Source organism: Pimephales promelas, chromosome 15, assembly GCF_988280905.1.
Source record: "Pimephales promelas chromosome 15, fPimPro1.hap1.1, whole genome shotgun sequence".
Lineage (NCBI taxonomy): Eukaryota > Metazoa > Chordata > Actinopteri > Cypriniformes > Leuciscidae > Pimephales > Pimephales promelas.
In genome coordinates, this window is record NC_142783.1 from 21850934 (window position 1) to 21867779 (window position 16846).

The 16846-nt window shown below is 34.2% G+C and overlaps 3 protein-coding genes and 1 long non-coding RNA gene across 6 annotated transcripts; 3 read left to right on the forward strand and 1 right to left on the reverse strand.

Annotated features, from left to right (window-relative positions):
• The first annotated feature begins 3069 nt into the window (after positions 1-3069).
• On the forward strand, positions 3070-6345 carry LOC148973563 (uncharacterized). The gene is made up of 7 exons (XR_016146602.1): positions 3070-3246; positions 3372-3481; positions 3572-3658; positions 3931-5288; positions 5411-5502; positions 5666-5740; positions 6046-6345. It is a non-coding gene; the product is annotated as an uncharacterized LOC148973563 (long non-coding RNA).
• Positions 6346-8619: 2274 nt separating this feature from the next.
• On the forward strand, positions 8620-9648 carry LOC148973564 (uncharacterized). The gene is made up of 4 exons (XM_089120361.1): positions 8620-8993; positions 9121-9227; positions 9306-9389; positions 9478-9648. The coding sequence occupies exons 1-4, from the start codon at positions 8951-8953 to the stop codon at positions 9619-9621; spliced, it is 378 nt and encodes a 125-aa protein (XP_088976487.1). The 5' UTR covers positions 8620-8950; the 3' UTR covers positions 9622-9648.
• A 290-nt stretch (positions 9649-9938) lies between these two features.
• spdya (speedy/RINGO cell cycle regulator family member A) lies at positions 9939-13004 on the forward strand. Of its 3 annotated transcripts, none has more exons than XM_089120359.1 (7): positions 9939-10313; positions 10449-10850; positions 11028-11086; positions 11212-11297; positions 11796-11967; positions 12058-12343; positions 12469-13004. In XM_089120359.1, the coding sequence occupies exons 2-7, from the start codon at positions 10643-10645 to the stop codon at positions 12528-12530; spliced, it is 873 nt and encodes a 290-aa protein (XP_088976485.1). In that variant the 5' UTR covers positions 9939-10313; positions 10449-10642; the 3' UTR covers positions 12531-13004. The 3 variants fall into 3 exon arrangements, with proteins under 3 accessions (XP_088976485.1, XP_088976484.1, XP_088976486.1); XM_089120358.1 differs by having other exon boundaries at positions 10604-10850; XM_089120360.1 differs by having other exon boundaries at positions 9939-10092; positions 10604-10850.
• trmt61b (tRNA methyltransferase 61B) lies at positions 12989-16124 on the reverse strand. Its single transcript, XM_039649803.2, has 7 exons — positions 15063-16124; positions 14583-14685; positions 14246-14436; positions 14065-14156; positions 13432-13619; positions 13219-13302; positions 12989-13111 (listed from the first exon to the last, which is right to left on the reverse strand). Exons 1-7 carry the CDS (start codon positions 15711-15713, stop codon positions 13077-13079), a joined length of 1344 nt encoding a protein of 447 aa, XP_039505737.2. The 5' UTR covers positions 15714-16124; the 3' UTR covers positions 12989-13076.
• Positions 16125-16846: the final 722 nt, after the last annotated feature.

Consider the following 16846-nt stretch of genomic DNA (forward strand, 5'->3'; position numbering starts at 1 on the left):
AATGAAAACGCGTTGTGGAAATGCGTTGGGCTAGTACTTTATGTCATGGAAGTATAGACATTTAATTTAATTTAATTTTAAACAAAGTTAACTCATCTTGTCTGGTCTTTTGATATTATTTTAATTTGAGTTAAATGCTGGTATTAAAAGCGAGTTAAAATTTAGAAGCTGGCTGATTGTTGAGCATTGTCATGATATTTCTGTGTATATACTTTATGTACAAAAGTAAAGTTTATTTACTGATCTTATTTGTGCTGTGCTTTATTGAAATAAGTCTGCATCACATTTAACAGACAAACAGATATGAAATATTTTGAAATAACAAGGTATTAAAAGCTAAATGTGGACCCCCAAAGGGGCGACTTAACCTGATATCAAGTAAAGTTTTGTTTTTTATCATGAAATTGTATTTTTTGTATGTCCTAATAAAATGGAAAGATCAGATCCTGATGGATTAAACTGGATTAAGATGGATTAATCTTATTATTAATAATACTAATAATAATCTATAAATAATAGTTGTGATAAAGCATTCCTGTTCATTTTTGTACATTTTTTTAAATTGAATTTTAATGTTACGTGTAACCAAACGCTTTCTCATGTATTCAGGTTTGACTGTAGTAATGCAAAAACGTGTACACTTCACATCAAATTTATTTTTTATTTTTTATGAATCTTGAAAAAAGTAATATTTGAGGATTTATAAAAAAATACATTCAAATCCACATCTTAAAAGAAAGTAATTTTGTCCAAAAACAACTAGAGAATTTACAAGCCTCTCCATAGAGAGCTAATACAACAAGCATGTAAACCATGAAATGACTTGTTTTATTTTATTTTCCATCAACAGATGGTGCTATTTTGACTTAAAAAATAAATAAAATGGATTTAAAAGGCCTTGTCTCTATATTAATCTGAAATATTGAATTAATTGAAAAACTTTTTTAAAATACAAAAGATGAATGGATGGATATTGAACAAAAATAAATTGCATTGGTTTATGGGATGGAGGAAGTTTCATTTTTAGGTGTATGGTCACTTTTGACAGGGAAGATAACAAGAGCTACCCCCAATTGAGGTGCACCTGAGGGTTAAGTGCAGTTTTCACGTGTGAATCTAACACGATGCACTTTTTTAAGCTGACAGTTCAGCAACCTAAACATCTCTAACTTCCCTTATTTGCCATATAAATATAATATTCAGCCATAATAGCAGGCAGATCATTGAAAACTGTGATACAGAGATGACAAAAAAAATCACTTGTTTTTCTCTTGGGGTCCCTGCTGTGTTTATATATTGACTGTCTGGGTGTATGATTTGAAAGCTTTGTTTGATTTTGAGAACAGTTGAAATGGGTTCGAGCCGATTGTTTGAATTTGTCAGAAGAGTCAGGGGCTTGGTGAAAGTAGATTTTATATGCTTTAGAAAATGCATCCTAACACCAGAGAGAGAGAGAGAGAGAGAGAGAGAGAGAGAGAGATGAAAGAGAGAGAGAGATGAAAGATTAATCTACAGGGTTCCTATTACACATACAGTATAATTATTAGTAACAGTAACTTTATACAAGGGAAATTTCGGTAACACTTCAGTAGCCTATAGTATGGGGAACACATATTCCCCTTCAATACAAAGTTTGTACGTTGTTGAAATTGTGTTTAAAGGATAATCACACTGCTGACAACTTTTTAAAATAAAAGTTGCTGATAACTTTGAAATACAAATGTGTTTGTGGTAAAGCCGCGGATGGATCAGTTGCGCACTGCAAACGCAGCATATGTGAAAGCACTAGTGCCTGCTGCTCCTGTACCGTACGCACTGCACACTGAGTAGGCCATATGTGTGAAACGAGCGTTACTCTATCCTCTAGTCTACAGTTAAAGACCTGGGTGATTAGACAGCCACTTGTCTTCCACCTCAGCTATAAAACATGCTTTCTGTTTCTGATACAGAAAAGCTAGTTCATGCATTCATGACCTCTAGACTGGATTACTGTAATAGACCTACATTATGGTTGTCCTACATCCTCAATTAACAAGCTAAAATGAATCCAAAATGCAGCTGCTAGAGTTCTTACCAAGAAAATATGATCATAACACCAATTTTATCAGTTTTATACTGGTTAACTATATTAAGTTCCACATTGATTAAAGTATGCTTCTGACCTAAGGCCCAAAACAGTTTAGCTCCTGTATATTTAACCAATCTTCTTCTATCATCCTACAATCCATCACACTCTTTTAAGATCACAAAACTCAGGGCTTCTGGTGGTAGCCTATATGCTAAAGGAAAAGGAGGGAGAGCGTTTTCACATTTGCTAGTCACATTAAGTTTTAAACACTGGAATAGCATTCCTGATAATGTTCGGGGCTCAGACTCAGTCTCCCAGTTTAAATCTAGATTAAAGATCTCTTTAGCCAAGCATTCACATAATGCATCTCATAACCTTGTAATCCATTTATATCAAAGGCACATCATTATCCACGATTAATATTATGAACAGCAGCTACGCTAATTATTTTCCATTTGTACATCAACTCCAGTTTGGATCTTGGTTCTAAGAAAATGGTGAAATGTTTCATGAATTGTGTGTTAGCAATCCAGAAAAAATGTACTTGCTTCTGCATTTTCTCATGTGTTATTCTCACGCTTGCTAAAAGAAAAAAACAGTACATTTAGTGCCTCTCAAACAAAAGATAAAGCAACCGTTTAGCACTGTGGTGTTGTGGTGCTTTTTAGATTTCTCTCAGCTTCTTTACAGGACATGAGTAAACAGTTTTAAATCACCAGAAGAAAAAAACTGCTGAAACAGTTTTGGTCAAAATAAAATGAAAATAATACAATACAATAAAATAATTAATAAAATTAAAATTAAATTGACTTCCCAGTGCATGTATTTTTATTTTCTGTGTGTGATATTAATACTGCACCTCCAAGAAAGGTCATCCTAATCACATTGCAGTGACTCCAATGACCTGATTTCATAAATTAGACGGCAGTGTATTTAGTTGTAACAATGTCACATTTATAGTTATTTGAGACTGGTCTGTTGTGCCTCTGCACAAAAAGAGTGAGAGTGAGAGAGTGAGAGAGAGAGAGAGAGAGAGAGAGAGAGAGAGAGAGAGAGAGAGAGAGGTAGAGAGGCTGGTAAGCTAATATTAAGCAAAAAGGAAAGTGAGAGGGAATCAGTACCTGAATCCGACACAATGTTTTTAATCGTTTATTTTGTTTTTCTGATCTCTTGCTCAGGTAAGATATATCATTTGTTGACATTCCAATATTGATTTGAATTGATTTATTTACTATGGAATCATACTATCATTCAGTTTATGTGAATTAAAATAGTGATTTTAGCATTTTCATTTAATGGAAAGCCCTAGGAGAGAGTGAAAATGAAGCTCTTTCAGTTTGGTGGGAGCCAGAAATGCCTTCGCATTCTGAAAACCTACACAGTTTGACGGACGGCTATGGAAATGACTTCTCAGTACGTACATTACTACGGCCACTTTGCATAAGACTCATTCATTTCATTATTCTGATTTTTTGAGCTCATTTTCCCATTCCTCGCATGCAGAGAAAGCGTCCGAACATCATCTTCTGTTGCGTATGCCAAGAGGCCGTAAGACGAGCTAGGAAAGCAGTTAATCTAAAGATTTCCAAGGTAATGTTCAGTTGTCTCAGAACAATTGAGAAAAAGCTCAAGTTTGATTTAGTCTAAGTAAAGTATTTGTGATTATCCAATTTAATCAAATGAGTATAGCTAGAAGTTAGAATAGTTAGAAGTAACTTCAATGTGAATTTATTCATTGGACAGCTTGTGTCACACAAGGACATTTAATTAATAATGAAAAAGAAAATATAGCTTTGTAGCTAACAGTTGTTTCCGTTTAATCATAAAGTTCTATTTTGTACATTTTTATTTTTATTTTACAGAAGATAAACAATGTCTGTTACAAATTCATAGAGGGTTTTCGAAAGATCTGCTTGAAGCGTGCATGGAGATATCGGGACATCATACTGCACAAACTCTTCCCTGGTGGGAATCCAAGGGGCACATGTTTGAAGATAAAGTTATGCTAACAAATGTGACAATGGCTGTAATGGGATACATTTACATTGACTGTTACTAGCTAACTTCACTGTAATCTGTTTTTAAAATGACCAAAACTGCATGTTTTTCATTTTTTGAGAGAAAATTGGTAATAGAATATCAGTGTATTTTCAATGCATACACATTTTTTTTGTCACCAACTTGAATGTTTGCCTATAGGGTTTTCTGTTTTTCTTTATGCTTTTCAGGAAATCGTTAAAAAATGTGCTAAATGGATTGAACCCTTTAAATCTTTCTGCTATTCTGTAGCCATCGGATACAAAAATTCCATACTGAGAACCTTTTTTCCTGGACGTACTCCTATAGCCACCTGCAGAGTGATGAGGTTATGTGATTACAAGATCAACAAATGCAGTTAAAAGATATGTTTAACCCCTTTAAAATATAATCTAGATGGATGTTTATTGTACTGGAGGTGCTTTTTTGTGGATCCTGGGGTATAAGATTGTCTTATGTTTCACATAAATTACACATTCAAAATCAAATAATATGCATGTGACTTTCTGGTTATTTTCTGTTGATTGTAATAATGCATTTCCTTGTTTTTTCATTAAAGTTGTTGTCTCTCCCCAAGACCCAATAATTCACATCAATGCAGTTCAAAAAATCTATGCAAAATTAAAATAATTCTGTGAAATAAATATTTTTCAAATGGTGCTTTAGAATTTAAACTTTTGTTTGCTCCATTCATAGTCAAACAGTTGAAGTTTATGATACTTTATCAACCCAATAGAGAATATTTTAGGTGCTGTAGAAAAACGTAGTCAATTTAGTAGAATACTAGAACTTTATGACATCATTTATTATAATGTTAGTCAGGATTTGAACACTGATAAATTCCATTCAATGAAAGTAACCACAGGGCTGTCAAGCTTCAAAAATAAAAATAATAAAGTGAATGCACTTTAAACACTGTTGAAGTTTCCAGACCCATGATGTCTTTTAAACTTATTCAATACTAGAGATCAGCAATGAGAAGCAACGGAATACTTTTGTTACACCATTGGAACTAATGAACAGTTGGTCCAGGGTTGGGGGAGGGTTCAACTTTCTTTGTTTAATTTAGCAGCTTTGTCTGTGCTCATATCATGAAAAAAAACAAGGAAAACAAAACGAGGTTTTTGCTCTTATAGAACAATGTATCTAGCCTGTATCGTTGGATCTTTCGTGATTCTCTTTGGTAAGAAATGTTTTAGTACCACTTTTGTACTCATTTAGTACTCATTTGTTTGATCTGATTACCTATATATATATATATATATATATATATATTTATATATATAATTACATTATTTTATGCAGCTGCTGCTGAAAGTTCTCCATATGAGGCCAGTTGTGAGACGTTACAGACAATCACCTTCTATGACAACGAGGAAGATCTGTGTAATTCCAAGGTAATAAAATGGATATATCTATAAGAATGTTGTCATCTATCATGCTAAAAGTAAAGATTATGTACAAAATAATCCTGTGGTGAAGTTTGGATGACATTAGTGTGGAATATAAATTCTAGCAAGGAATTTCTTAATTACAATCCCTTATTATTTCTCTTCCTAGATGGCCATAAAATGTTGTATATGTTTGAAAGCGATAAAGACATATATACCCATTATAAACGCTCTAATTGACAAGGTAAATATCACTTTTATTCCTGAATTACTGTTTTTTTTTTAATTTTTGTTTGTTTGTTGAAAACACACTATTAATGAACTTAAACACATACATTCATTTAAAAGGGAAGATAACATAATATGATTTGCTGAGCCCTCCTGGGATCTTGGTATCATTAGCCATATTATGGTTACAGCTCTGTTACTTTGTTTACGAAACTATTCACATAAAATGTCAAGAAATGTATGTGTGTCTTATATTGTCTTACACTGATGTAAGTTTACTTTTTATTAAAACCATCTTATTATTTGTTTTCTCTCTTATAGTATATGCGTTCTGTATGCAATGCCAACAAGTTTCTCCGAAAAAAATGTACAAATCTTGTCAAGAAGTTGAAAATTAAGCTCTTAATTGTATATCTAAATCCTCTACAGTCCTGTTATAAAAAGAAAATGTGCAATGTAAAGGAATGATGATTAAAGCTAAAGTAACAGGTAAATCAAATATCAGTTTGTTTCCTTTGTTTTGTCAAAAGGTAATAAATGTTTTAAATGCAAATGCATTGTGTTGATGATTCATTTGTTTTTTTAAAAAATACTAAAATGCCAAAAAGGAAGCACATAAATTCACATCTGAAACACAAAAGTAATAATTTAATAATGCTGATGGTTATCTTTTATCTAGCCATTTCACTTTTATAGTGTAATCTAGTATTTAAGGACATCTGCTTATGTATTACTGATGGTTAGGTGGTGAACTGAACAGACATGTGTTAGAAAATGCTGACAGGAGCTCCATTAAAACTTGACACTCCTGACTCCTGTCACGAATTCCACATGGGTTCAGCAACTCGCCTTCAGTGACACATGACCATCTGTCAAAATAACTTGTAGATTTTAAAAAAGCATGATCATATTATGAATGGAAAGTTTAACGATATTTGTAAACATTTCTATTTACATTAAATGGTGATCTGTTAATTATTCTGGAATGTTGAAGTTAATTAGTACACATTAACATGAGCATTATCACATATTTATGTGAATATATAACTAATGATCTGTTAAGCATAATGTTTAATGATTTATTAATTATAGTTATGATGTTACCAAATAAATTCAAATAAAAATATTTTTAAATACTGCTTTTGATCATTTTTGTTTCCTCACCATTCTTAATCAAACAGTTGCTCGTAACTGGAGATTGGAGTTTATATCGGGTGTTTTTCAGCTGCTGTTTAGAATAGTTTCAAATGTAGTCAATTTAGTAAAAAAAAAAATTGAACGTTTACTATTTATGAGATGTTAGTCAGGATCTGAACGCTGCTCTTTTCCATTCAATGATTGTAAATGGGGACCAGAGGGCTGTCAATCTTACAAAAAAAAAAAAAATGGAACTTTTGGGTGTATAGGATGCTAATATAAAATGCACATTGAACACTGATGAAGTTTCTGACCTTGGGTAATTAGCATTGAACTATCAGGACTGCGGTTCCAGACCCATGATGTTTAACAGAAATTGACTTGTAAACTTGAACTCAATAATAGAGATCAGCAACAAGATGCAACTGTCTACTTTTGTTACATCATTGGAACAAATGGTCCAGGGTTAGGGGAGGGTTCAACTTACTTTGCTTAACACACTTCATTTAGCAGCTTTGTCTGTGCTCATATCAGAAAAAAGAAGGAAAAAAGAAATGAGGTTAGAGTGCTCTTTTAGAAAAATGTATCTAGCCTGTATCGTTGGATCTTTTGTGATTCTCTTTGGTAAGATATTGGTATATTTTAGTACTTTGACTCATTTATTTTATCTGATGATTAACTTCAGTGGAATGTTAAATCAGAATCACATTTTTTCTGCATTTTGTAAGATTATAATTTACAGTATTATATACATTTTTGATGTTATATTTTGTGCAGCTGCTGCTGAAAGTTCTCCATATGAGGCCAGTTGTGAGACGTTACAAACAATCACCTTCTATGACAACAAGGAAGATCTGTGTAATTCCAAGGTAATAAAATGGATATATCTATAAGAATGTTGTCATCTCTCATGCTAAAAGTAAAAATTATGTACAAAATAATCCTGTGGTGAAGTTTGGAGGACAGTAGTGTGGAATATAAATTCTAGCAAGGAATTTCTTAATAACCATCCCTTATTATTTCTCTTCCTAGATGGCCATAAAATGTTGTATATGTATGAAAATGATAAAGACATATATACCCATTATAAACGCTGTAATTGACAAGGTAAATATCACTTTTATTCCTGAAGCTGTTTTTCAATTTTTGTTTGTTAAAAACATAAGGAATTTAAAGTTCTATTCAATTAAAAAGGAAGATAAAATAAAGTTTATAAATATGATTTGCTAAGCCCTCCTGGGATATATCTTTGTATTATTAGCCATATTATGGTTACAGCTCTGTTACTTTGTTTACGAAACTATTCACAGAAAATGTCAAGAAATGTATTTATTTGTCTTACACTGATGATAAAAACTTTATTTTTATAAAAATCTTTTTTTGTTTTTTTTTGTTTTCTATTTTAGAAAATAAAGTCTGTATGCAGTCCCACCCTATATTTCTGGAAAACGTGTAGAATATTAGGCAGATTTGTGAAAAATCGGGTCATCAAAGGATATTTCCCAGGAAGTCCTCTAAGGTCCTGCATTAAGTACAACATGTGCAAAGAAAGGTTCAAATATTGATTAAGACAATCAAATTATCAGCTGTTTAGAGAAGACTTTTTCCTTTGTTTTGTCAAAATAAATGTTTTAAATGGAAAAGCAGTGTGAGTTTATGATTCATTGTTTTTTTTTTTAAATGCAGAAAGCACATAAATTCACATCTGAAACTCAAATAACCTAATAAGCTGATGGTAATTTAGCCATTTACACTATTTTACTTGTAGTGTAATCTAGCATTTAATTTGGACATCTGCTTTAAGTATGTATTACTGGTGGTTAGGTGGTGAACTGAACAGACATACAGTACAGTGTTAGAAAATGCTGACAGGAGCTCCATTAAAACTTGACAATTTGGTCCACTGTGGTTTTGGTGCCCTGAACATCATCACTTTAAAAGACTTGCGTAGACATTTATTATCTTCAACGTTACACATAACTGTGAGAAAAGGAGAGCACATGACAAACACAGAGCGTGTCCGAACTTAAAATCACCCAGACGTGTAGAAGCCAAGCAGCTTTTTTCTAAGGAGAAGATTTGCAGAATCATGTCACCTGTCATTCATGTGGGACTGCTTATCATGTGCTCAGGTGAGTCTCATTTAACTTCAAACTTCTACTGGGGCTCTTTTCATTATCTCACATTTGCTCTACTGAATTTTTTACAATCACATTCATTCAATTCTGCACATAAATGTTGTCTGTTTTTATGGTTCAGTTCTTGTTGAGTGTAGCAGCACTAACAAAGCAGATTGGAAGAACATGCTGGAGAGAAATGAACTGAACTTTCCAGAAGAAGACAAAAGTCATGAATTAAGCATAGAGGTAAACTGACACACTATATAATGCAATACAATAAAATAGATATAAAGTTACTAATGTTCAAACACGTTTTCCTTGAAGTCTGATATGAACGTCATTACGTGCTGGGTTTGCAAGAAGTCAATTCATGAGATCAAGGGCATTATTCTCCATGAGATTAAAAAGGTAACTAATACTTTGACCTAAATTGATTACAGATATGGTGCTTGAAAATACCTCCCCAGGCTTTAATTAAATGTGTTTTTTGTTTCAGGAAATAAAGGCTGTTTGCAAAGCTATGAAAGTCCTCGAACACATCTGCGAGAAATATGCATATAAATACCAATTCCTGATATTTCACCTACTGTTTCCTGGTAATAGCGAAAAAACCTGTCAGCATTTGAGCATGTGTAAATAAATGTTACTGATCTGACTTAATGAACATGGTAATTTTGAAATATCTGAATAAATCAGCCTGTGGTCTGTTTGAGTTATTGGATAGTATGTGCTCTAATTTCCTGCGCATGTTCTACAAAATAGAGGAACTGTCTAATGTTTGGCTACTCTTCTAAAAATATTTGTGCATTATTCACTGTAAAATCTAATCTAATAGCAACGATGCAATAAATACTAGGCAACTGCTTTTCATGTGTATATTTTGTTCACTAACCACTTGAATTAGATCTTTGTTGTATAGTCAGTTGAGTTATCAAACTATTTCAAAAATAATTTTATAAATATATGCGCAAGTTTTTAAATGCAAATAAAGCCTTTCCTAAATAATCCCAACTTGATGTTTTACATATCCATTAGTGTTCTGACCTCTGATTGAAGAATATTTGACCATGTGACTGCTCACATGATTCCCGGGCGGCCCAAGGAAGAGCAGGTGCACGTGCGCGCTCGCGCGAATAGCGTGTCTTTCATTTTGAAATATTTATTAAATGTTGATTTTGTTTTAATTCACATTTAGAAAAAAATATTATTAATGCTAAACAATTTTTCGTACCAAAAATTTAATCGTACCAACTCCAGTAGTCTATCTAAACACATACCTGAGAGCGCGTGGCACCATGCGCGTGCCACTAAGCCGCGGTTTTTTAAACTGAGGTAAATCTGGTTTACAATTGAAAACTCGCTTATATAAAATTGTAATTACCACAACCACAAATTCGGCATATAAACATTTGTATTTATATCTTAGTCCGATAGAAATTGTGAGAATTTGTTTTTATCTTTCTTTAGGTCATGGATTTCAAGACGCTACTTTAAATTGATTTGTATTTAGCAAAAGTCTGTCAAAACGAACAGGAATTCAATAGATAACGAAATACGCATGCCATTCATACTAAAATAAATATCGAATAGCAGCTAATCATATAATTATACTATTTACACAGTGGCACTTTTGTAATATCGGCTGATTTAATCATTGAAACATGATTAAACTGAGTCGACCATGGGCCGAAACCGCCCCGTCTGCACCCACTCACGGTCTGCAGATCCGGCGAGGCCCGCGGAGAACGAGGCCGACCCCAACGGGTCGGAACCAGCCGGACTCTTCATCTCAGCAGCCTCGTAGGAAGACGACCGGACCGACAATACTGATCCAGAGGCAGGAGATGGCCGCCTTCTTCAGACTGTTCGGTGGGTTCAGGAATTCTTCTTAACAAAATTAACCTCTGTCACACTGGTCACTTTTACATCAGGTTTATTTCTAGTTTAAATAAAAAAAATTAAATCAAGATCTATATATATATATATATATATATATATATATATAATTCTTTAGAATAATAACGCTTTGATTTGCTGTCTGCTCAGATGATGATTTAATACAGGACTTTCTGTGGATGGACTGCTGCTGCAAACTTTCGGACAAGGTAGCAAGACGTATTTTGGTGTTTTATTAATATTGAGTGGTTTATAGATTGTTCTCATTATTGAATTTAGAAAATGGTATATTCAGCTGTCTATAAACCCAGTTGTGTATGTGTTTCTATTATAGTATTTGTTGGCTATGACATTTGTTTACTTCAGGAGGGCTCGTTTCAGTATCACTGAACACAACAGAATGAACTTCTTCCTTGCCCTGTGAGTTGATCATTATGTGCATGTTCTGTACACTGTAAAAAATATCCTGTTACATTTATCATAAAAAAATAGCAGCTGTGGTTGTCAGAAATGGACTGTAAAAATACTGTGACAGTGTTTTACGGGATGCATGTATATTTAACAACCTATCACCATTTTATTTGATAGAATGTCAATATATCTGTTTTGAACTGTGAACCAAAGTCTGAATCACCAATAATAAATAATAATGGTCGTACAATTGAAAGCCACATGATGAATCAGAGTTCATCATAAGTGTCCATAAAACATGCTCAAAACTTATTAGATCAGGTAGGTCAGACAAAACAGTCAGACTTTATTAGTTTTTACTTTAGCATTTTTCTGTATTTACAGTAGTGTTGTACTTGGCGATGTTAAAGTTTTTCAATAGAACTGCAATATGTTATTATGAGCACAACAGAGAAGTCCTATTTATGGGTACAACCTTAATTCCTCATTACATTTTTCATACTCTAGCTATCTGGCAAACACAATGGAAGAGGATGAAGAGGAGACCAAATATGAGATCTTCCCATGGGCTCTAGGAAAAAGTTGGAGGAAAAATTTCCCACGTTTCCTAAAGCAAAGAGACCACCTATGGGCACGCATAGAGTATCGAGCTGCTGTCAGCAGACGATGCTGCGAGGAGGTACGCAGCTCACTAAACATGCACTGTAAATCATTTTAGTAGTTGCTAGTCCTGAAATATAGCTCTAAATCACTTTTTGCTTGATTGCAGGTGATGGCTATTGTGCCATCTCATTTCATCTGGCAGCGTGAGCGTGCAGAGCATCACAGTGGTGCTCAGAGGTTGTACCAAAACTGTGAGGGGATCCACATTCCCCGTGGGCCTTCTGCTTCTCCAGAGCCTTGTTCTCTCTGTGCCAAGACCTCTGCTGTTCCTGTGCCTCGCCCATCCTCTACTGTGGCTGGTTCTTCGTCTGTACCCCCGAAGACCAAAGCTTCACAAAAGCCCCGTAAGATGACCAAAGCTCAGTACACCTTTAACTGCTCAACTATAGCAGGTAAATGAGTGTGTGACGCCCTCTAGCGGTGGAAAGGAAATGTATGGTGTGCACCACTACATTTTATGATTGATGGGTTTTACTTTGGCCACTCCAGCTGAAATTTTCACTTTCAAATTTTTCAGGAAGTGATGGGGTCAGCGAAATGTGTCAAGATCATTCGATGGACTGGATCAATGAAGAGTAGCTTGATTGCGTAACATTAAAACGATCATATTTGCCTGTTGTCTATATCAGAGGCACTTCAGCTGTCTAAGGGGCAGAACAGAATTTCAGTCTCTAAACTGACCTTAAAAGAAATGTACAGCATTGGTGTGAAAAGAGTAATGGTCATGTACATTGTTCATATAAGATCTATAGAATATGTCAAAAAAAAATTCCTCTCACTATGTGAAGGTTTGTACATGTATTTTACTGTATCATAATTCTCATCACTATTTATTTATTTGTTATTGTTGTACAGAGTACTTTGCTATTTCTGTGTTGTGCACTTACTGTCGGAGAGTCTGTCTTAATGAAATAAGTATAACATTTGTCTAATATGAATGTGAATGACCACCTATGAAATGAATTGAGCAGATATTTAGATTCAATATACTCGTGTCTTAAATACTCAAGAGCATGAAAGAAAAATGTACAATAAAAGACTTTTATTGGACAAGTTTATTGATAAAGCATATATACGAGACACTGCAGTTTGTTGTACTCTTGTATGCACGTAAGTAGTGCACATCTATTTCAAGATCTTTCGTAGTTTTATGAGGAAAGCTGAAAAGAAACACAAAGAATCAGGTACACACTTCTATCACATATAAAATACCTAGGTATGGTATACTACTACTATTTCTATTAAATGCAACAATTTACTAACTCACCTGTATGACCAGTCTGATCAGGATGAGGACGTGCAATGTACGGGACATCTCCAAATGGCACCGGATCTTGACAATTCAAATCCCCTTAAACACAGACAGGTTAGAATGATTCTAAACAGAAATGTTTTTTTCTGATGTTTGAAGTTTTGTGTAATATAAGCAATGCAGAATCTGTTATTTGTATGATACGAGAAAGACCATGTTATAAATCACCTGCCGTGTCTTCACTTGGATCACATTCATCGTCTTCGTGTGGAGCTTTTCGTTTGTTAAATGTTCCATCCTTTTTGAGTGACGGGCCAACAAGCCAATCCCTGTACTGAACCTCAACAATGCGTTCACACACCAGAGGAAGCGCGGAGCATCGCAGACCCTCCATCAGATCAATGACCTGTGTGATACTGGCAACAAAATCAAGAAAACATTATTTATACAGTCTATACACTACTGTTATTTTTTTTATTAATAAAGGTATAAATAAAAAATAAATGTAATATTAATTATTAATAAATGAACTTTCTATTTAAAAAAAAAAAAATGGTTTCCACAAAAAAATATGGCACAACTGTTATCAAAGTGGATACAATAAGAAATGTTACTTGAGCAGCAAATTAGAATGATTTCTGAAGGATCATGTGACTGTAATTGTGCTGAAAATTCAGCTTTGCCATCAAAGGAATAAGATACATTTTAAAATGTACTCAAATAGAAACCAGTTTTTAAATTGTAATATAATTTCACAATATTGCTTTTTTTACTGTACTTTGATTAAAAAGACACAGCCTTTGTGAGCTTAAGAGACTTAAAAATTTTATATTTTTAATTTTATACAGAATTTTATATTACTTTGCTTGATAAACAGCACACACAGATCCCGGATGGAGGTGAGGAACCACAGCAGGTAAGGCCAAATGTGGATTAACCATGTCCAGAGCGATCTAAAACACAAGAAGTCTTGAATATACAGACAAATGATTCTTATATTATGATAAAAACATAAAACACATCACAGGTTGTGGCTCCTCACCGAGTTAAAACCCCGCCCAGCCAGAAGAGCACCAGCAGATATGAGGTCTCCATGGTGAAAGTGAACATTATCAGGCCATTCCTCCCCTCGACGAAGACTCCACGTGGACCGCCAACGCTTGTAGTTTAATACAGCAACTCTGTGATGGTCCTCTCTTATCTCCACACTCAAAACACTTCCTTTATAACCCACTGATGACACAAGCATAAATTAATTCCTACAGTAAGTGATATACTGTACTGCAATAGTATACCCACATCTACAATACCCTCACAATCAGGCGACTCATTTCATTGCTTTTAATGAACACTTAAAAGATGGAGGAAACCTCACACACCTGCCCTGGAAAGGAAAAGGCTCATAGCACCAGATCCAGAGCCTGATTCCAGAACACAATCTCCTTCGGTCACATCCATCATTGTCAACATCGCACTGGCGTCCTGCAGAGAGAAGAGATTTGAGAGATTTGTTTTCATTGGCATAAAACTCGTGGTGTAACCATCAAGTAAAAAGTAATAACATATTTTCCTTACACTTTGAATGTAAATTACCTTTCAAACGTTTGGGGTCAGTTGACTTTTATTTTTTAAGTATTTTATTTGTAAAAAAAAGAAAAAAAAAAGTAGTCAATATTTTTTTATATAAAAATGTAAAAGTCTTTGTTACTATTGATCAATTTAATGCATATTGACATTAAAATTATCAAATGAACCAGATCTTACGAGAGTGTCTTACGAAATGCAAACAGTGCAGATATTACAGATTGACTGATGTATAGATGACTGACTGCAGTTTTGTGATGAAGATCATTTCTTACTTTAGGGTATGCAATGGCTGGCCCTCTCTTCATAAAGAGAGTGAACTCATCCAGGCTGGGTCGGCGAATGAGAATCGGGATTCCCATTGAAGTGCGTATGATGCTTCCAGCAGGACGTCCCTCCATGTCCTCATGAGCTATTAATCCCCAGTTACTATGGAGCTTCATGCCCTCCTTTAGCTGGAACATCTTCCGAAACTCTAAACGTCTCTTTCGACTGAACTCGGACAGTACAGTCTCTCCGAAACACATTGGCCTTTCCCCAGGAACACATACATGATGTGGAGCTGGAGCAAAAGATTGAGGTTCCTCTGTTGCCTCTTCTCGCTCCTTCCCCAGACTCGGAGTGTCATGTTCAACCTCATTGTTTCGAGTGTCTCGTAGTTCCCAAACCTCTTGACTCAGACTGTCTTCAGGCATAAGTTGACTGACTCTCTCCAGTGGGGACAGAGGTCGACGTCTTCCAAACAAAGAAGATCTTTGAGAGAACGGTGGAAAGGTGGACACGGGTGGATCTGAACCCTTGTCAGAATCATTTGGGTCAGTCCCAAAGCTCCTCGGGCCACAGAGAAATGGTTTAATCCGAACCACATGATGTCTGGCAAATTTACGAGTCATGAATGAGAGACCCAAATGCAGTAAAACTGTCATGGTTTTGAGCTGAAGAAAGAATAACTTGAAGGATGAAGATGGCACACGTTCTTCTCACCACACAGATATCAGAAACATCACACAGCAGCAGCTATTGAGCCCTTCTACACAGACCAGAATAGACGTACTGGTAGGAACTCGCAAATCATGCATTTAATTCACTACAATATACCTCTACTCAATAACCTTAGCTTTGACAAAAAATAATAAAGTCAAACAAATTTGTAGTAATTGGATCATTTCAAACGACCTGTAATAATACCTAAATAATTCGCTATATAATTATTTACAGGCAGGGTATTAACGTAAATGACAACTTAATCTGTGTCCATTATGTTAAAAGGAAAAACAATCCAGCATGATTCTCAGAGGGCGCCGCCATGATGGAAAAGACGTCACTGACAGATGCAGTACCATCTGGTCACCGGTAGATGGTTTCTTTCTCTTAAACTTGTTCAGATTTGTCTGTCCTGATTGAGTTTCCCTAATAATAAATATCTTTACAAAAGCTCGGTTACAATATTAAATATAGCAATTTACGAGGGTTGTATGATTAGGTCAAGGGAATTATTTTCTTAAAGCCTATATAGTCTATGTGTTTTCTTTATTATAAAACTTAATCACCTTATTAGCTACATTTAGGTTTAAATCTTTTTGACACAATACATTTCTTTATACAAAATAAATATAAAATAAATAAGTAAATGGTAACACTTTACAATAAGGTCTCATTATTATTATTATTATTATGTTTTACAGTAGGCCTATTTCTTATTCTTTGATAACGTAATAAAAATCCAGCTGGTCATTGATTGTTCATGTTAATTCACAGAATATTAACTAATGTTAACAAATACAAATTTGATTTTGAAGTAGGCAAATAATAAATGTTGAAATTAACATGAGATTAATAAATGCTGTAGAAGAATTGTTAATTCTTAGTCCATGTTAACTAGTTAACTAATGTTATACCTAATGAAACCTTATCATAAAGTGTTACCAAGAAATACAAAAAATATATATATTTGCAGCAACATAAACAAATGATTGTACTCCTTTATAAAAGTACATATATCATATATAATGAAAATAAATTTTCAAAATAGAACGTTTTTGGAATTATTTGTTAAATG

Coding starts and splice junctions, on each gene's coding strand:
- trmt61b (XM_039649803.2), bottom strand. CDS start 15,713: ATGACAGTTTTACTGCATTTGGGTCTCTCATTCATGACTCGTAAATTT. Junction 14,437..14,582: donor CCTTTTCCTTTCCAGGGCAG/GTGTGTGAGGTT, acceptor TTGTGTCATCAG/TGGGTTATAAAGGAAGTGTT. Junction 14,157..14,245: donor CTGGGCGGGGTTTTAACTCG/GTGAGGAGCCAC, acceptor CTTGTGTTTTAG/ATCGCTCTGGACATGGTTAA.
- spdya (XM_089120359.1), top strand. CDS start 10,643: ATGATTAAACTGAGTCGACCATGGGCCGAAACCGCCCCGTCTGCACCC. Junction 10,851..11,027: donor CGCCTTCTTCAGACTGTTCG/GTGGGTTCAGGA, acceptor CTGTCTGCTCAG/ATGATGATTTAATACAGGAC. Junction 11,298..11,795: donor ATGAACTTCTTCCTTGCCCT/GTGAGTTGATCA, acceptor TTCATACTCTAG/CTATCTGGCAAACACAATGG.
- LOC148973564 (XM_089120361.1), top strand. CDS start 8,951: ATGTCACCTGTCATTCATGTGGGACTGCTTATCATGTGCTCAG. Junction 8,994..9,120: donor ACTGCTTATCATGTGCTCAG/GTGAGTCTCATT, acceptor TTTATGGTTCAG/TTCTTGTTGAGTGTAGCAGC. Junction 9,228..9,305: donor GTCATGAATTAAGCATAGAG/GTAAACTGACAC, acceptor TTTTCCTTGAAG/TCTGATATGAACGTCATTAC.